Here is a 20479-nt window from a genome sequence, read left to right as displayed (position 1 = left end):
TGGGGATGAAAACTTGGATCTTTTTCAATAACCACATTATAGAAGTGAACAAGTTGACACTTCATCACCTCGAACCAATCAAAACAAAGATATGGAAATCTTAGGTCGCAGCACGTTGATCCATGTCACAGCACGTTGATCAAATGAAATCGTTGATCGTTGTCGTTGTTGTATCTTTGGGTTGTTGTTGTTGTTGTTGTTTTCATTTTTTTTTCCTTTGTTGTTTCTTTGGGTTGTTGTTATTGATGTTGTCCCTGTTGCTGTTTTTTTCCCTCTTGTTGTTGTCCCTATTCTTGTTGTTGTTCCTATTGTTGTTGTCTCTATTTTGTTTTTCTCCCCTCGTCAACTATTTATTTTGCTTTAAGGGTTTTGTATTGTACATTATGTATTTGCTAGTTTTCCTGATTCTGTTTACTTTGTAGTATCGTACTGTATTTTTGTGAACGTTATTGTCTTGTATCTTAGACGAATAAATAATAAAAATAATAACAATTTAAACCCGTCTAACCATACTGTACCTTGAGGACCAGCAAGTCCTGTACGTGATCTTCCTGCTGTCTCCTCCTGTGGCTGTCTCTTGGCACTTTGATATTAAACTTGAACAATCGATCACACAGCTCCTTGGCCACTTCAGACACCTGGTAAAATTGGGTGATCAAAGGTAACATCGTTCTGAATAAATTGAACGGCAATCTTCAGACTCCATTACAGAAGTAATTGTATCTTATAAAGGATTTGAGGCATTGCATGGTGAGGTATCAACATATATTTAGTTTGCGGTAACACAATGTGTGTATCTACTTGCCAGGTAGAGTTTGTTCTTAGAGAACTGTCTTGCTTAAATTCTACTACCGCTGAGTAGATTGTTCGGGTGTTCGGGAGACTTCTCAGTTCTGAAAAGAAATAGGCTGGGACTACTACTTTAGCTTATAGGATCGTAATTAACTGTACTGCCCGCGCGGAGTCAGTTCTGCATTGGTCTCAACGTTTCGACTAGCTTGCTCTAGTCATTTCAGAACTGAGAAGTCTCCCGAGCACCCGAACAATCTACTCCGCGGTAGTAGAATTTAAGCAAGACAGTTCTCCAAGAACAAACTCTATCTGGCAAGTAGATACACACATGGTGTTACCGCAAACCAACATATAATTGTATCTTCTTACAGTCAACGTAATAGGGAACATGGATAAATTGGTTTATCGATGTTGAACAAAAATCAGGGAGGGTTAGAAGCTCTGATTTCGCTGAAGCTTTTTAAAGTTTTGTACGAGTAGTCATTTAAACCGCAGGGATTTGAATTTTGGTAAGGAGAATTTAAAGTTGATCAATTCAAACAATCATGTCTTACCTCTCGGATTCTGTTGATTTGGATCATGTTCTTCTCACCCCACCTTCTCTCGTTCTGTTGTAAACAACAAATCACATTCAAAACATACAAAATTTAGCCAACCAGTAAAAGGTAACCATACGTGTACATTTGTGTACAATCTATGAGATATCACCTAACATCATAAGGCCGGACGGCTTCTCAATCAACGCGAGGGCGACATTAATTTTAATTTGGTTTTAACCCATACACCGATGTGTGTCAGCGCTCAGTACATTCCCCGAGTCCTGTGAAAAAACCACAGGTATATTACTCGGGTGGGTTTCGAACACCCACGACCCTTGCAATTCTAGAGCAGTGTCTTACCAACTAGACTACCGAGACTGCCCCGCAGCTAGAGGAGGGCTACACTTAAATAATTTTGACCACTAACCAAATCGCTTGTCAACTTACTACTTGGGCTGCAACCAAATTACCCATTTACAGTATGTAAGGATGTAGACGTGGGTATCATCAACCAGGAGGAGCATGGCTGGTAGAGCGAAATGCACTACCAACTTTTGACAAAGCAGATATGGTTAAATAACCTTGCTCAAGGTCACACGTTTCATGATTCGAACCCACACTCTGCTGCTGAAAACACCAGAGCTTGGGTCCGATGAACTAGACCGCATAACATGCCACGATAAACAGATAGAAAAAAACCCAACATGGATCGAAAATCTGAGACACGTATAAATCGAGCGGTGAACTATTCATGCTTGTTGTCATTTAGCCTTTGAAATAAGACTCCGCTAGGGTGGAAACATCAGGTCATTAACTTTTTTTGCATTGATATTATAGGTCCTTTTGGCTGGTAAGTTAAGTAGGATTGGAAACGTTGCAAAATGGAACCCTGATATAGAAAGGTTTGCATTAACACCATGTAATGATAATCACTTAATGAAATGGGGTGGTTATGAAAATAATCGCTGGTTTCAACCCAATGTTTCGATCAGTATGCTCTGATCGACTTCTGGAGAAGAAAAAAAAGAAATAAAAAATGAAAAATTCTCATTTTCTCATTAATGACTTTGACTCACCATTCCCGGTCTTAGGAATCCACTTGTGTCCTTGAGATGTTCCCATTCAGTGTATGCATTCAGGATGGCTATGCAGTCGCTGAAGGACTTGCCTGCCCATTTCAACTTGGACCTATAATCATGACAAAACAATCAGCATCAGAACAGTCAATCTACATCAGAATTTGGTTTTATTATTATTGCGTGCAGCAGCATGGCCAGTGGCTTTCTTCTTTGGTCTGTATGTTTCACCAAGCTTGTACCAACTACACAACATAAACGGTGCAAATGTTGTTTTAAAGAAAAATGATAACGAGTAAAATTGCCCTGGACGAAATAAAGGTATTGTTTAAGGTACAGTATAAACGTAAGATTTCACACAGAGATCAAAACAATGAACTCAATCAAAATCAGATAAGGAGCATCGTTGTATAAACGCAGTAATTTTTGCGACCTTTGAAAGTCAAATAAGCTGTGTCTTGTACATGTATGCAGTGAATTACAATATATTTCCGTCTTTCGTGAAAGTTTGTATTCTTAATATAATCCAGCATTCCAGGGATTAATAACAATTTTTGCAACAATATTTTTCTGTTGTTCAGACCTTGTATTGTCATGTATTTCTTACTTTCTACATGCACTGAAGTCTAAGATGCCCTTAGCAAGACACCAGGCAACAGCCACACCCATTATATGTAGCCGCTTATTCGGATTTGGTCTAACTCACCCATAGGATTTGAGTTGATCCTTATATGGTCTTGCAAAGAAACTCTTCACAGAGAGTCCAGCACCTGAGGATATAAGTTTAAAAAAATGTGTTTATTAAGACAAAAATAAACTCCCAAGGGAGTTGAGAAAGTTGAAGGAAAGGTCTTAAAGTATTCCTGATGAACAAGGAGAACAAGGATATAGTGTTGTAAAGCGCCTTGATCTTGCTACTTGGAAACGTGCTTTATATAAGAACCAAGTAGTATTATTTGAACTTGGTAAACAGAGCTGCAGTTACAAACTAACTTCAAGGATTTCTTTCCAAATGAAGTCCACATCTACTTACCAATGATGAGGCATTCCCTGAGACAGTCAAACACATGGCCTAGTACCAAGAGTTTCCCTACACGTATGTCAACAGGGAGCTCAGAGAGCACCTGACCAAGGAATGTTAGATCACCATCGCTGTCATTAGGCGAGATGACACCCCCTGTGGTTGTAGACAAAGCGCCAACCTGTAAAGAATAAAAACTTAATGATTCAATTCAGTGACAAAGCGCAAACTCCTTTAAAACATTAAAAAAATTCTTCTTTCAGCCTTGTATATAAGGCAAAAGTTAATGATTGGCAACCTACTAGTGTGGCATGTCATGGCCAAACAAATAAGTTGATCGGACTCAAGCTCAGATGTTTCTAATCATCAATTGTGTCCTTAAGCAAGACACTTAAGCAGTACCGGGATTCAAACCCACATTTCCATGACTTAATCACCAGAACTAGAACATTGATGCTCTTAACCGCTCAGCTTAGACACTCTTCTTATAATTCTTACTGACCTCCTTGAGAAGGAGTACTGTCCTCATGATGTTATCCAGGTTGGGTGGTTCTAGAGCCAGAGCAAGCAGGGCCTTTGGTTCACCAAGGTCTAGGCGCTTGACTTTGAGAATCAGGTGCTCCAAGGGGCAACGCTGAGGGAGAAGAAATTAGACAGAGCCATATGATTTATTATTGACAGTAATCATGTCTCTTAATAAAGGCAGTGGACACTATTGGTAATTACTCAAAATAGTTATTAACAAAAACCTTACTTGGTAACGAGTAATGGGGAGAGGTTGATAGTAAAAAACACTATGAGAAGTGTCTCCCTCCGTAGTGACTTAGTTTTTGAGAAAGAAGTAACTTTCCACGAATTTGGTTTTGAGACCTCAAGTTTAGAATTTGAGGTCTCAAAATCAAGCTTCTAAAAGCACACAACTTCGTGTGACAAGGGTGTTTTTTATTTCATTACTATCTTGCAACTTCGACGACCAATTGAGCTCAAATTTTCACAGGTTTGTTATTTTATGCATATGTTGAGATTGACCAAGTTAGAACACTGGTCTTTGACAGTTACCAATAGTGTCCAGTGTCTTTAAAGGGTCTGGGTACAATGTCACGAAAGTACCTTTTACATGCTAAAATAATTTGCCTCTCCTGAGATGAAAATTTAGTCACTTTGTAAAAAGTGCTGTATAAGTAAGGTTATTATTATTATTATATTTGTGACTTGTTTTACTCATTTCTCAAAAAACTTCAGCACCTCAGCAAGTAATATTTTAGGGGAAGCTTTCTACCATCATTGTATTCAAACTGTGTAAGTTTAATGTTAATCTGTGGACATTGTGTTTTGTGTTAAAAAAAGTAGCCAAACCCTTTCATAAAAAGTTTGACACATTCTATTATTAGAAATCCTTTTTCGGCAAAATTGCCAAATATATTTTGTAAGATCTTATTAATTATATATGAAGAATTTGATTTCCTTCGTAGGGACGATAGATTTAGATTTTCGATGGACCATTCCGATGAACCTATTATCAAGTGTTGCGAAATATATCTTTTTATTCACTTCATGTTTCTTGTTCTATGTTAAATCCCATATCTTTCACAACTGATTTACTTTTTGTTAATTATTAATGGGGTTTCGGAACACAAAACAAAACAATTCGTAGCAGTACTCAGATGTAAGATGGTATGAACATTCCTGAAAATCCGCTCCCTCTTGGTGTAAAGATGAAGCCCACTGAATTAACAGAATGCAAGACAATAAATGGCCTGACAATCAGACCCCAGCAAAGTTTTTCTAAGAGGCTAAATTAGGTGGAAAAATACACTATAATTATTTTAGTTTTCTGTTTGCCTTTCATGATCAAATACATGTAAGATCTGAAGTCTTCATAAATGTTCTGTTTCCACAAAATGTCAAAATTCAGAATAATGAAAGTAAAAACAAACCCTCATCTCAGGAATTCCATAATCATTCATGTAATCCTCGTAGAACCTTTTTGAGACAAGTCTGTAAACCCGACCAGACGAAACACGACCGGCTCTTCCTGTTACAAAAATAAAATAAATTTAAACGCCAGAAAACAGAAACCACTCCACAGTTATCATTACAAAAAAAGCAATTCCACAATTACTGGCGTGTTGTGGCTGAGCAGTCTGGTGCATCGAACTTTAGATTTGATGGATGAATTATCGGAGTGTGGATTTGAATAATTTGACAAATTTCGCACACGTTGTGTATGCTTTCTAGTGCATCCATGTTGTAGTTTGAAAACGTGCACATAAAATGCCAAATGTTTGTGTTGTTCGCCGGAGTGAAACGTACCCCTGGTCTTGTCACCTGTTCTCACTCAGCAAGATACATTACTATAAACTGCTTCTCATCACTCAGGCATAAATGGGTAAAAACTATAGATCCAAATGACGACCACCATCCTTTGTAGCCATTTGGCTACTGGTGCTGCATACTCCTAAGGATTGGAGGGCGTTTTGGTCTGCAGAGGCACCTTGAAGGGCCTACTTGGTTTGAAAATTGGATAATAGTAATAAATTCTTATATAGCGCATTTCACAATAAACTGTATCAATGCACTTTACATTAGTCCCCTGGTCATTGGGCCAACAAACATCCCTTTAATCTTTCTCAGCTCCCCTTAGGGAGTATACAGCCCCGAGCTGCCTTGGCGTTCTGAAAGCTTCTCATTCACAATATCAACCTCTACCCTCGCAGGTACCCATTTATACCCCTGAGTGAAGAGAAGCAATTTTAGTAAAGTATCTTGCTCAAGGACACAAATGTCACGACCGGGATTTGAACCCACACTCCGGTGAATTAGCACCAGAACTTGAATTTGATGCTCTTAACCACTCGGCCTTGACACCCTACAATAATAACACATTACTAATATTGTTTCTAGATACCACACTGGTATAAGATTTACAAAATGTAATGCGTGATCTGACCCATTGAAATGCGTTATCAGAACCCCACTCCCCCAAAAAACAATATAACTATTAAAAAAGGAATGAATCACATTGATTTAAAAACTGACTTTTACCCTTTCAATGTACCATAAAATAACATTTCAATACACAATTTAGGACCACCATTTGTTTTTTGTGCTACACAGGTCCAAGCTCTTGGGTCAGTTTTTGAGGGATATTTTGGGAAGCTAGATGAAACTAGATTCTTACCTTTTCTTTGGGTGGCATTGGCTTTGGATGCCCACTGCACTTTAAGACTCTGAAAGTTGGTCTCTGGATCACATATCATGCACTTAGTCAACATGAAGTCAATAACTGAAATAAAAAGTGTGTTGTGCATAATCAGCGACTCATACTGTAAACCAAGACTGCCCCCAAATCATTTTATGAATACCATGTTAACAGTATTATACAGGATTGGTTAAGATGAAGAAAAAAATGACCAACTTTAGTCTTTTGTTACTGATTATGAAGTTCATACAAGAAACTTTTTGTTTGTGAAAGATTTCCCCCTGAAATGAAATTATGTTCGAGAGAACTGTATCTGAAGGTCCCGTAATCAAGCATATGAAAGCAAACAACTTCATGTGACCGGGGTGTTTCTCTTTAATCTCGCAACTTTGACAACCAATTAAGCTCATATTTTCACAGGTTTATTATTTTATGTATATGTTAAGATACACCAAGTGAGAAGACTGGTCTTTGACAATTACCGAAGGTGTCCATAGTGTCTTTAACAGCTGATTTCCCTTTTGGTATGACTCAAACTAAGAACAATGTGTTTACATCCTGAAAATTATGCACGGTATTTTACTATTTTCTCTTGACTCACAAAATGGTTTAAGCCTTCCTTTTTGAAAAAACCTCATAAAGGTTGGCATTTCGGGTTCAAAACTTGCAAAAAAGCGGGCACTGAAACAGTGGAAAGAGATCTAACAAACCCATAGAGTTATATATAAGAACTAAAGGTCGCACTGGTGATGCTGTTGCACAAACGCGACGGAACTGCAAACTGCGCCATTCTGTATGCGCGTTGAATTTGAAGTACACGTTTGTCTTATGCTGTTTTGTCAACTTACAAAATGGCCACACAAACACAGGCTGTGCAATGCTGTGTTGTCAATTTAACGAATAGCCACATGCGCGCATGCCTCGCTGCGTATATAGGCCAGTGCGCCCTCTAGTTCTTATGTATAACTCTATGACCAAACCTCAGAATAGTGTACTGACCCAATAACTGAGTACCACACAAAATTGATTTACAGAAACCCAAGACTGTCTTTACCGTATTTGATATCAGGAACCGTGATGGAGCTCTCCGCAATGTTGGTTGCTAGGATGACTTTCCGGAAGCCATCCTGGGCCTTGGTAAAGGCTCTGGCTTGCTCCTGGGATGTGATGGTAGAATGAAGAGGCAAGACCCACAACCTAAACACATCAAGGTCAAATAGATATTAGATTAGGAATGTTAAAGGAACTATGTACTTTTTTCTAACACAAAATACAATGTCCACCAGTTAACATTAAACTTACACAGTTTGAAGTTTATGATAGTAGCAAGCTTCCCTTGAAATTTTACCTACTGAGGTGCTGCAGTTTTTGAGAAGTGAGTAAAACAATTTTATTTTTGTGGTTGAACAAAGAATTGACTAGAGTGGAATTCGAACCAACGACCTCCGGATTAACGTGCCGGCGCTCTACCAACTGAGCTATCTAGCCCTATATTGGCGGTATCCCTATTTTGTCAAAATAATTTTAGTCTCAATTTTAGCATGTAAAAACGTGTTAAACAATAGGCTATGGTTATGGTATTATATCATAACTGGTTAATGGGATTTTACGAAAATTAATTTGTGACTTTTAAAAAAAAAAACAGAACCTCAGTTTGTAACATTTGAAGGGAAGCTTTCCACCATCACTATCCAAACCCTGTAAGTTTAATGTAAATCTGTGGACATTTTGAAAAAGTTCCCGAATCCTTTAACAAGTCTATCTTCTCATAAAGGTGTAGCTGTTGCAAACTGCTTACCAACCAAAAGGACCTATGGTACAATACAAAAAAATAGTAATAGGCCAGACGTTTCGATCCTAAATTTTTATCATTATAGGCCCTAGAGATTTAGCCTGTGAGATAGACTCTGCTATGGTCAAAACGTCAGGCCACTAACCATTTTTTGCAAAGGTTTATTTTTTTAGCACTCATGCTTTTGAGAAAACAGCAACAACTGTAGGGAATTGCAACTTGAGTGAATTGGGCGAATTGCTTGTCGCAAATTTGTAACCTCAATTTCACTTTGCATTCCTATAAAGTATGAGCCGGACTTGAGTTGTGTTATTTACAAAAGTTAGGATACATACAAGGAGAGCATTTGTGTTTGTATCGATTTTACACACGTTAAGCTTCTGACTACTACAGAAGTACACATGATCATGCAGCTTTCCTTTGAATACAGAGTTAAAAACTGAAGATTTACCTGTGAGAAGCAACCACACTGACGAGCATTTCATCAAGTCTGTTAATCTCAGCCAATCCTGAAATAAAAAATCAACAATCTCTGTATGTCAGTCTGGTATATTGGGGAAACAAGCTTCAGGGGTAGGAAAAGTGGTTTCTTAACCCCTTCTCCCAATCTTACAAGGAACTGTTTCAAGATATTGTAACTACCAGGGCCAAATTTCATAGCTCTGCTTAACGGTAAGAAAATTTGTGTGCCTACTGTAGCAGAAAAACTTGCTTGAGCCTTAGCGTATTTCACAGGTTAGCAGAAAAATTGGGCGGCCATATTGCGTGTTTACCGTGGATTTGCACTGTGATGTCCTTTATTTGCGTGCGGTAAGCACCAGAGGGTTAGCATGCCTTTTCGTGTGCTTATGGTTAGCAGCGCTATGAAATAGAAATTGCACAGTAAGCACAAAATCGACCGCTAAGCAGCGCTATGAAACTGGGCCCTGGTGGTTGGGTAGGCATAGTGTTATCTTGCCTTCAACCTCTAAGGGCCCCGATTGGTATCCCGTCGGGGCCACAATGTTGATTGAGATTTCAGTCCCAGATTGATTTCTCTGGGGTTTTCCTCCCTAAACTAAAAATGGAACTTCCTTTCTCGTCTTCTCTCCATGCATTTCTTAGCTAGTGTGGTGACTAAGTTTGCTTTTTGAAAGTCCTTGGCTGCACATTAAATGAAACTACAAATCTGTCAGTAATGATAAATCAACACACGCCATTTCTCTCATGAACCAACTTACCTGGCAAAAACACCAAGACTGTTCCCCTGTGCTTAGCACGACCACTCTTGTCACTGTCCCTGTGTGTAAAATCAAAGGTGTTTAGCATTAAGACAGTTTTGGCACTTACTGTAGTTGGGGGGAGGGGGAAATGAAACATATGTAGGTCAACGTAATAAAAAGACAGGAGGTGATGACTTTGTTTGCTCCAACAAATACTTTGAGGACTTGTTATCAATATCAAAAATTTATCACCAACTCCAGAATGTTCCATGAAATGTGAATAATTATTGTCATTCCCTTACAACACAGCAATTAAGCCAACAAAAATCAGACAATGAATAGTCTACCATGCAAAGATTTGTTTATTTCCCTAGGATGAGATTGAAGAAATTGGTCAGGATTCTCACCCTTGTTCAGCCACTTCCAGTTCGTCAAAGTGAATGATCAGGTTCTTGGCAAGTTCATAAGTCTCAGGGTTGATCGTCGGCTCACCATTTTCACTTTCTATAAACTGTGGACAGAAAAAGACAATATTTTTAAGAAGGTGCATTTTTTCATCCCATGCTCAGAAAGACGTACATTACTGTTTGCTTATCCTGAAAATCACATGGAAATTTGGCTGGTTTTCCTGTTTTTATCAAGGAAGAAATTTCATGCTTGGCAAATTGTTGTGCTTAGCAGCTCTACGAAATTGGGCCCATGTGGAAAACAGTATGGTTGGATAACAGGAGTTATGAACTTGAACTGCAAATGGGCAAGTGGGACACATAATGGTTGAATAATTTGAATTATGAACTTGTAGTGCTGAACCAACTGCAAAGGGTGATGTGGGACACAACCTGGTTAGATAATTTGAGTTTTGAACTCATAGTGCTAATCCAACTGAAAATCGGCAAGGGGCCACAGCATGGTTAGACAACTTTAGTTGTGAACTTTTAGTGCTGAACCAACTGCAAAGGGGCATGTGGGACGCAACATGTCAGATAATTTGAGTTTTTAACTCCTAGTGCTAAACCAACTAAAAACGGGCAAGTGGGACACAACATACAATGTAGTTTGATTATTTGTAAGGCTGAGCCAATAATAGTTGAAGTAAAGGAACAGCATTCTTACCTGTCCGAGGTGGCTGATATCTGGTGCGTAGATTTCCTGCACATCGTATACTTTCCCCTCGATGTTCACAACAGGAGCGTTCTCCAGTTTCCCGGCTATGGGCATGGCAAAGTAGTTGGCAAACATGGAGGTGTCAAAGGTCGCTGACATGAGGATGATCTGCAATAAGTTAAAGGTATAATACAGGATTGGTTAAGTATCCAAAACAAACATCACTGTTTAAATTGTTGCCTGAAAGCTATGAAGCTTATGAAATTAAGTATAGGATAATGCCGAGGTGCGTGCCATTCAAAGGTAAGAATTGCCTGAGGGCCATTCGTATCCCACGAATGGCGAGTACACGGCGGGCATTATTGGACTTAACCTCCACCTGTGAGTTCATGATACATTGTTCCAGCACCTGTTTATTTTGCAGAAATGAGGTGATATTGTTAAAAGTTAGCCATTCGTTCAAAACAATGGAGGGATGGAACAATATCATGAGGCCACAGGTGGAGGTGAATACTAAACAAACACCTTTTATTGAAATGAAGTCATATTCCATATTCCAGAAAACTCTATCTGAAAACATAGAAAAAATGCAACAGCTGATATTGGCTGTTACAATCAATGGGAATTTACCTTGACATGTCTTGAGTTTGATCTCTGTAGCTTCCTGGCTACTAGAAGGGTGAAGTCCATATCTTGGTCCCTTTCATGTACCTGAAGAGAACACATTACGCACATAAATTAGTAAATCTGAACCTAAAGACGTCAATAATGAAGAGGACAACCAGCATTATCTATTGGAACAAGTAATTGCATTTAATCAGAAGAAATCAACAATCATTATGTGTGTCTACTCTACGCATTGCAGGCAAAATCTGTCTCGATTGACGTCACAAAAGGTTAGGCGGAGTCACCCCCCATAACAACTTTATCTAGTTTTTAAACATATAAATCGTGACAAACAATTATTTAAAAAATTGTTTTACCTTTCATAAGCATATACTCTTATGTTTGAAAGAAAACAAATGATATTTCCAGGTGACTTTAAGATGAACCTGTTTACTTACCTCGTCTAGAATAATGTGTGTGTACTTGATCATGGTTCTATCCCGGATCAGTTGATTCAAGAGAATCCCAGTAGTGCAAAAAGTAAGGCGTGTATCCTCCGACGTTTTATTATCCATACCAACCTGCATTATGGGGAGGAGATATTTTGACCAGAGTATTAAAATAGACCTTATGACATCAGGGGCACAATGCCACCTACTCATGGGGCTGGACAGGGTTACCCCCTTCACAGTTCGTAAGGATGTATGCATGGGTATCATCCACTAGGAGCCTGGCTGGTAGAGCAGAATGCACTACTTTCACAACTTATTATGAAGCAGTTGTGGTTAAGTGCCTTGTTGAATCCTCCTTCAACTTTATAATGTAGAAACTCAACTCTTTCACAGAGCATGCTCGCCATTAACACTAATTAACTCATTTTCATCCCGCCTCGGCACCAAATTCTGCGCTTACGATCTAAGCTTGGGCGGTTCCAGAAATTTGGGGCTCGGTTCCGGTTCCGAAAAAAAGCTCGGTTCTGAGACATACCCGGTTCCAATTCAATATAAAACATAAGCCGCCCGTCCCGAGCTCACACACACACAATTGAGCCGATCTATTTTAACTGAAAATAACCAAGTTAATTAGACATCGGTTCCGAGCTCACACACACACAATTGGAGCCGATCTATTTTTAAAGAAAATACCAGAATACCCACCCCAATGATCAGACATCGTGCCACCGAGCACCTATTTTCCCTGCATTTAAACAAGTCTTTGATTTAGCCGGCAGTACGATCGTTGTGTAGCTAGCAGTATGTCCGTAGTGTAGTACATCCGTAGTGCAGTACATCCGTAGTGCAGTACATCAGTAGTGCAGTACATCCGTAGTGCATGCAGTGTGTCGTCTCTGTACATACCAGTGCACTATGCCTGTAAATGCCTGTTCATACATACATACATACATACATACATACAGCACTGTGTGTTTTGTGCATGGGGCAAGCTTTTATGAATATGGATATATCGGCAGCCAATCACAACGTGCTGTCTATACACGTACATGTACATGTACATGTATATGCATGACATGTATATGCATGACATGTACATGCATACATGTGGCGGTTGTACAAGATGCCTATGTGTGTGCACTGTGTATGCAGCCACATGTGATAGTTGATACTCATGTCGGCTTGAAGCCTTTGCACACTGTATCTGCGGTCACCGCTTTCAACATCAAGCCTCAATTTCTAGAGCCGGTTCGTCGCAGGATCGGCTCCACAGAGCCTTTTATAATTGGGACTCGGTCTTTTAAAATCGGAACCGACAAAAGCGGGTACCCGGTTCCACAGAAGAGTGGAACCGCAAGTCCGGTTTTCAATTTGGAACCGGGTAGAACCGGGTAACCGAAGGGACCGCCCAAGCTTATTACGATCACCGCTTTCTGCGCTAGCTGTGTAAGCGTAGAATGCCTAGTAATGTGGAGTAACCCCAGAAATAAGCTGACATAAGCACGGAATTCCCTGCTTCTGTAAGCACTGATTCTTTGCTTACACTAAGCAGAGCCATGAAACTAGGCCCTGTACTTCTGACCCAATAGAACTCACCTGGTAACCGACAAGACTCCCAAGTTGCCAGCGCCGTTCCTCGCACACTCGCTTGGCAATGCTGATGGCGGCAATCCTCCTGGGCTGAGTCACGATGATGTTGCAGTGTTTGTTGTGCGTTGCGTAATGGTTCAAGAGGAATTGGGGAACTTGAGTTGTCTTCCCGCTTCCAGTCATACCCTGGATTATCGCCACTTGTTGGGCCTCGATTGTGTTGACAATCTGTCATGACAGAAAAAAATGTTACCTGAAATTGTTCTTTAAAGCCCCTTGATACAATGACAGTGGTTAGACTGCAGGAATTGCAATCACAATGTTGTGGGTTCAAATACCACAAAGCCTATCACTGCTTTTAGAATACCTAGAATAAGTATTGTCTTCTGGTTTCAATAAACCAATGTTTGTGTTTGTATGAGAGAGATTGGCTGTGGCTAGCTCGGTGCTTATATCTCCTTGTGGGTGTTTGGTGTTTCCCAAAGGGAAGATCATCTAAACAACAAATAAACAAAAAAACAAAAAAACAAACAAACAAACAACCAAACACCCAAACAAACAAACAAACATAGTCTTTACTGGCCATTAAAGAAACAACAAAACAATGCAGGCTGATTTTTTCGAGGGGTAAAAAAAAACAAAGAAATCAATTTAAAGCAGAAAGACTTGTATACATGATACAAAAATGCACTTGGCAAAAATATTATCTTGTTTCTCTTCTCCACCAACCTGTTCAGCATACTCAGTGATTGGCAGAGCTGGGTTGTATGTGTGATCAAAGTTATAGTTATGGTAGACCTGAGCAGCGAGTTCTGCTGGCTGATCGTACGGCATACTGAAGACATCACTCTCAGTCATACTCTCCAAATCTAAGAGAATAATTCAAAACTGTGATTGTTTCTTAATTTTCTCATGGACCCTAGTTTGAAGAATTTGACAAAATATCTTTTCATTAAAAAAAAAAGGAAGTGAAAGTCACACATTCCAAAATGGCCACAATGATGTGGCATTATAACAACTGTGTTATTATAGTAAACCCTCTCCCCCCCCCCCATGTCACAATTTCATAAAGCATGTTGGAACAAAAAACTAGCTAAGGACAGGAAAAATGCTAAGCTGAACCATATTACCAATCAAAATGCTGTGAAGTTTACATTAGTGCAACTGGTACTGAACTCATTGTTAGCTGAGCAAAGAAATTTTCTGATCAGTATCGTCTGCTAAACAGATTAACTGGTAGTTGGGCTTGGCTCGGTGATGGGCGTAGGTGGGAACAGGAGCTGGATAAGCCGGGCTTAGCTCAGTGAAGTCTAAGGCTGAAGCGTTAAGGCTGGAGCTTGGACTAAACCTAAACTGAAACTCTCGTTATAAAATTAGGCTCTGTAGAACTCACCAGAGAGACTTGTGTGAATGCTTCTTGCAACATCACTTTCACTGGCGTCTTGAAGCCTCTCTTCTTCCCATTGCTTCTGGTACTTTTCCGCATACTGAAGCTGGTGATCTTGGGGATCTCTAAACATCATGAAAGATTTTTTTAAAAAAACATTTTCTTTTTCAATACCATCTATAATAAGCTTGGTATAATTTTTTCCTTACAACAAAATTTACTTCAATAGTTGTTTTTCTAGTTCTGAATTGTTTCCTGGTTTTCATTTGCCAGAAATTTAAATATAATTTGTTCTGTCAGTTTTATTATACTTGTATTCTGAAAAAAAAGTAAGTACGGATTATCACAAGTGACTCGTGAGGCAAACAGATCCTGGGCCAAATTTCATAGAGCTGCTCATCATCAACATTTGCTTAGCATGAAATTTATTCCTTGATAAAATAAGATTACCAACCAACTTTCCATGTGTGCATATTGCTTGTTACTGATATTTAGCTGTTAAATCCTGAAAATCATGTGAAAATTTGGTTGGTACATGTAATCCTGTTTTTATCAAGGAAGAAATTTTGTGCTAAGCAAACTTTTGTGCTAAGCAGCTCAATGAAATTGGGCCCTGGTCTTCCTTTCAGCCAGGCACAATTTGTACACATTAATTAAAACTTAAAACGGCTTAAAAACATTAACTCTGATATGTTATCTAATTTGTATCAGATTTGTTTTAATGAGTGCGTTCATTTAGCTTCCCTGGGTCGACCCCGTCGTGTGGGGTTTTTTCTTTCCAGGACAGACGTGTGCACATAATTCCCCACGTTCGTCCTGGAAAAAAAAACACCACACACCGGGGTAAACCCAGGGCAGCTAAACGAACGCACCCAATATGAAGAAAGGGAAAGGTTTCAGTATCCTGCCACCACTTTCATTCGTGATGAAATAAATAAAAACTTATTAACATGATTAAAAAAGAGGGAGTATTTATTTTTGTAAAACCGAGTGAAAAATAGGTGGCAGGATACTGACAGTATCTCAAAGGAGCAAAGGAGTACATACCGACGATAGGTAGGAACCTGTGCGGCGTCTGCTTCTTCGGTCTCGTCCCTCTGCTTGTTGGGCCACCTGCCCCCGGTTCCTCCTCGGCCCCCCGTACTGCATAAAACGGTCTCAGGCATGCGTGGGTTTTTCAACCCAATTTTGAACCAGTCGTCGATGTGCTCGAACGACACTTCAGAAGTAACCCGACTCATGTTTATTCGTTACAACAAAGCAAGGAATGTTGCCCCTCTGAAACATGTGTTTTGCTGCCTTTTATTACCTAACTTTCTACGCATTTATCACACATTCGAACATCACATTCCTTCCTCTGCTCTGCATGGCACACTGCAGACTGACTGCAGCTGAACTTTGTTTTTGCTTAGCACCGACTACTGTTCTAACTAGTAAATACAGTATACAAGCGTCAAGGTTTCGTCCCGTATGTTTTTGAACAGCGCCCTCTACTGTCGACCAAAACTTTTAAGGCGCTCAGAAAACAAGATGTCTGCGCCCATGGTGAATCGAGATTGTGCGAAGGTCCTGACAGGCAAGGTGTTTTTGAGTCTTTCTCCCAGCGATTTACGTCTCTTAGTTTCCCAGCGGGTTGTCGTAATATGTACTGATGGCAAGACACAAGCTGGATTGGTATTTACGGTGGACCCTGTTTCAAAAAGGTGGGTCTCTTCTTCCCCTAGCCCCACTTCAAGTTCTTGTGTGGCCAAGGCTAGCTGAATCCTTATTTATTAATATTATTATAGTAGCCACACGTCCATACCATAATAATATAATAATAAGACATTTCCTAAGTTAAGTTATGCAGCTAAGAAATAACCATACATGTCAAATTCTGGCGCCTCCCCTACGATACGAGCCACTCGGCAGTTTATAAACCGGCTGAATGTGTTCACCTAACTCTAGTCTTAGTATTACTCTTACCTTGCTTTGATTGTGTGTATTGAATGAATGGAATCCAAATGAATAGTCAAACTCAAACAAATACAATTTTAAAAAGAAATTTTTAACTATAACTTTGCTACCTTTCTCCGACTCTAATTTCCTCGATTTGTACATGGCGCAGCCATCTTGGAATATACCACATTCAGCACATTCAGCTTGTTTATACTGCTGAGTGGCTCGTAGGGGAGGCGCCAGAATATTTTGACATTTTGGTTATTTCTTAGCTGCATTGGAAATGGTATGGATGTGTGGCTAAGGATTCAGCTAGCCTTGGCCACACAAGTGCCAGGGCTACTTCTTCCCTTGCCTAGAGTCTAGACTCTAGACACTAAAATAAGCTAAATTAGACTAGCCACTGCGGTGCTGTGATTGTGATGGGCATTGTGATTTCAAAATATATTTCTAACTATGGTTATTTTTGTAACTGTTGATTGATTTCTTCTGTTTTTCCACTACAGTATAGTCCTGGTACAGTTCCCAGATGAGCAATCAATGATCACTAAAATCATCATGGGCCATGCGGTCGAAAGTATTACTGTAGGAACTGAAGCAATCACATCACAGACTGAGCATCGACTGAGTCAGTTATTTAGACTAAATGATCCACACAAGAATTTATCTGAAGAGGAGACGGCCAGACGTAAGACTGAATTGAAACAGTGGTTGGAGCAGCACCATATTCCAGTGACGATCACGGGTGATAAAGGAGAGCTTCTGAATATTGCTGAGGCATTGTACATAGAACCCCCCTACGGTCTAGACAACTGCATCAGTGCAAATGAGATTATATTGGGTAGGGTGCAGGCCCTGATGAAGAACAAACCAGAAAGATTAGATACAAAGGAAGTGACTCTCAATGAGGAAGGAACATGACACCAAGCAGACTCCATTACTGTATGGCTGTTTAAAAAACTGCTTGTGTGGTAAAGAGTACAATAGTGAAATCTACAAAATCCACAAATCTACAAAGCCTCACCTGGAAGGTCTACCCTTGCAGTAATAATAAGAACCCAGAACACTTGGTGTGGAAGAGAAGGGGTTAACCTGTGTTTCTGGTTTGCAAATGAGATTTACAAATGGCTTACAAACTGCTTGTGGTGAAGAGTACAATAGTGGAATCTACAAAATCCAGCAGGAATTGAACCAAAGCCTCACCTGGAGGGTCTACTAATTATGCACTTTAGGATTGGTAGTGCATGTAAAAGAACCCAGAACACTTGGCGGGGAAGAGTAGGGGTTAACCTATGTGTTTCTGGGTCAAAAATGAGACCATACTGGGAGGGGTGCAAGCCCTGATGAAGAACCAACCAGATAGATTAGATGCAAAGGAAGCGACTCTCAAACTCAACAAGGGAAAATCGTGACACCAATACTGTATGCTGATAAAAACTGCTTGTGGTAAAGAGCTAGTACAATAGTGAAATCTACAAAATCCAGCAGGAATTAAACCAACGCCTCACCTTTATTAAGGGTTTACCTTGTACAGGGCTCGAATTTCGGAGAAAAATCAAAAAGACCACAGGGCTTGTAGTACAAAATGTTTACTGGACCAGGGGTCAATTTCACAAAGAGTTAGGACTAGTCCTAGGAGATATTAAAAACGTATGGCTAGTCCTAAGTTAGGACGAGTAACTCGTCCTAACTAGAGATAAGACTAGTCTTAACTCTTTGTGAAATCCACCCCTTAACTGTTTGTACAACACCAGAATCTAAATGAGAGAAACAATTCCCGAGTTCCAATAACATGCATTTATATGCACTAGGACAACTGAAATAATTATTAAGTGTATTTCATTACTCGTTAAGACTCAAAGTCAATTGAACATAGTTTGTTTCTGTTCAAGATATTCACAGTGAGGAATGTTGAGTTCAACGAGTTCAATTGACTGTCAAACTTGTCATGTTTTTCTGGGCCCATCACTAAAACCACTCGGGAAAGTACCGAGTATACAGTGCAAACACACATAGGTGTATGAGTAAAAACCAAAATTAATATTCTTTATTCCCGATGCAAATTTAACATCTATTATATATCGTTGCGGTACCCGCTGCCAAAACATATAAGATTTGAACCTCAGTAGTCTAGTTGGTAAGACACTGCTCTAGAATCGCAAGGGTTGTGGGTTCGAATCCCACCCGAGTAACATGCCTGTGATATTTTTTCACAGGACTCGGGGAAAGTACTGAATATACAGTGCTAAAACACATCAGTGTATGGGTAAAAACCCCAAATTAATAAACCCACTTGCCTAGGTCCTGCGGTCCAGTGTAAAATTCAAGCCCTTATGTACATCGCTCTTTAGTTTGTTAGCGTTTGTGTTTAGAAAAACATGCCTTTACAATTTGAGCAAAGAAATAAAGCTTCAATGAAACAATTAAGTTTGTTCTGCTTGGCTGTACTTTAATTAAATATTTAATTTTCAGTTGTATGTGTCCTTTTACAAAAACACCACAGAAATACTAATTTAAAGCAATACATTGTAGTTGCACATTATTAATCACCATAATGATCATATTAATTAAATAGTTCTTTTAAAAAGATGTATTACTCTGTCATTTTATTTCTTCAAAATTCGCAAAATACACAAGTTCAATGATCCATAAAATGATAGCCACACACAACGTTGAAGAGTCAAATTAATTTTGCAACCTATTATTCCATAAAATGCCAGCCAAACAAACCCCTCACAGTGCGATTCCCATAGGCCTATAGGAATATAAAGATAATTCATAATATTCGTCTTGGGACCTTAATTAATTTAATAAATACAGCAGACTGCAGTAATTTATCCGAAAAATAACAGATAATTACAAAAGTTAAAAGTATTATTTGTTTCTCTTTAATTTGTTTTCCCTTTAATTTTGACTGCCAAATTGGCGAGCATTTAAGTGCACAGCTATGGGTACCAAACTAATAATTCAGTAGCACACCATAATTAAATAGCATAGAGTTGGCTGTTGAGTCCACTTTTGTACAGCAAGTTCCACACTGACAAAAGTTTGTTTCAAACAACCTCTTTGGAAGACTCGTATCTTTAATAAACTCTGTTCCCAATTTTTCAAATTGGTTAAAGCTAGTGAACAACATTGGATACTGGTCGATGACAATTAGTGTCAAAGACCAGTAGCCACACTTTGTGTGTGACCCAACCAACATAACACATAGCACAATCGGTCACTGGAGTCAAGCGAAATAATTGAAAAAACATGTTTTGCTTTCACAGTTTTCAATCAGGGGTTTTGGACTTGCAAAATGATAACTAATTGTTTTACTCATTTCTCAAAAACTAAAGATTTTCAAGCAAAATATTTTCCCCCATGATTGATTTATGTGCAAATTTAGGAACATTTAGCTTTCAATCTCATTAATGCTGACACACACTTCCAATGACTGGAAACAAAGTATGTGAAATGTAGAACTGTGTTAAAGCCATTGGACACTTTTGGTAAACAGTGTTGTCCAAGGCCCACACCTTGTGTATCACAACTTATATATAAAGTAACAAACCTGTACAAATTTGGGCTCAGTCAGTCATCGGAGTCAGGAGAAAATAACAGGAAAACCCTCCCTTGTTTCCGCACGTTTCGCTGTGTCATGACATGTGTTTAAAATAAATCCGTAACTCTCGCTATCAAGAATTTATGTTTTAATGTTTTCTCAAAAAGTAAAGCATTTCATGGAATAATATTTCAAGAGAAGTCTTTCACTACTACCTTCTGTAAACCTTGT

The 20479-nt window shown here is 39.2% G+C and overlaps 2 protein-coding genes across 2 annotated transcripts in view; one reads left to right on the top strand and one right to left on the bottom strand.

Moving 5' to 3' along the window:
• Positions 1 to 16139, bottom strand: part of LOC139936292 (ATP-dependent RNA helicase TDRD9-like) — a 55241-nt gene extending 39102 nt beyond the window's left edge. Inside the window, exons 1-19 of the mRNA XM_071931082.1 lie at positions 15811 to 16139; positions 14770 to 14888; positions 14106 to 14245; positions 13383 to 13604; positions 11793 to 11915; positions 11359 to 11439; positions 10738 to 10896; positions 10032 to 10135; positions 9643 to 9701; positions 8874 to 8931; positions 7685 to 7827; positions 6610 to 6714; positions 5366 to 5463; positions 3931 to 4062; positions 3441 to 3609; positions 3114 to 3177; positions 2408 to 2519; positions 1347 to 1400; positions 519 to 638 (exon numbers count right to left, since the gene is read on the bottom strand). Coding sequence (XP_071787183.1) covers positions 519 to 638; positions 1347 to 1400; positions 2408 to 2519; positions 3114 to 3177; positions 3441 to 3609; positions 3931 to 4062; positions 5366 to 5463; positions 6610 to 6714; positions 7685 to 7827; positions 8874 to 8931; positions 9643 to 9701; positions 10032 to 10135; positions 10738 to 10896; positions 11359 to 11439; positions 11793 to 11915; positions 13383 to 13604; positions 14106 to 14245; positions 14770 to 14888; positions 15811 to 16004 — 2256 coding nt within the window. The 5' untranslated portion in view covers positions 16005 to 16139. The remainder of the gene's footprint in view (positions 1 to 518; positions 639 to 1346; positions 1401 to 2407; positions 2520 to 3113; positions 3178 to 3440; positions 3610 to 3930; positions 4063 to 5365; positions 5464 to 6609; positions 6715 to 7684; positions 7828 to 8873; positions 8932 to 9642; positions 9702 to 10031; positions 10136 to 10737; positions 10897 to 11358; positions 11440 to 11792; positions 11916 to 13382; positions 13605 to 14105; positions 14246 to 14769; positions 14889 to 15810) is intronic.
• Positions 16140 to 16292: 153 nt separating this feature from the next.
• Positions 16293 to 17622, top strand: LOC139936279 (gem-associated protein 6-like). Its single transcript, XM_071931073.1, has 2 exons — positions 16293 to 16466; positions 17208 to 17622. The coding sequence occupies exons 1-2, from the start codon at positions 16294 to 16296 to the stop codon at positions 17620 to 17622; spliced, it is 588 nt and encodes a 195-aa protein (XP_071787174.1). The 5' UTR covers position 16293.
• The last annotated feature ends 2857 nt before the right edge of the window (positions 17623 to 20479 follow it).

The sequence above is a fragment of the Asterias amurensis genome, chromosome 1 (genome assembly GCF_032118995.1).
Source record: "Asterias amurensis chromosome 1, ASM3211899v1".
NCBI lineage: Eukaryota > Metazoa > Echinodermata > Asteroidea > Forcipulatida > Asteriidae > Asterias > Asterias amurensis.
The sequence above is the reverse complement of the archived record's forward strand: the minus strand, read 5'-3'. Positions and strand labels throughout refer to the sequence as shown.

Coding starts and splice junctions, on each gene's coding strand:
- LOC139936279 (XM_071931073.1), top strand. CDS start 16,294: ATGTCTGCGCCCATGGTGAATCGAGATTGTGCGAAGGTCCTGACAGGC. Junction 16,467..17,207: donor GTGGACCCTGTTTCAAAAAG/GTGGGTCTCTTC, acceptor TTTCCACTACAG/TATAGTCCTGGTACAGTTCC.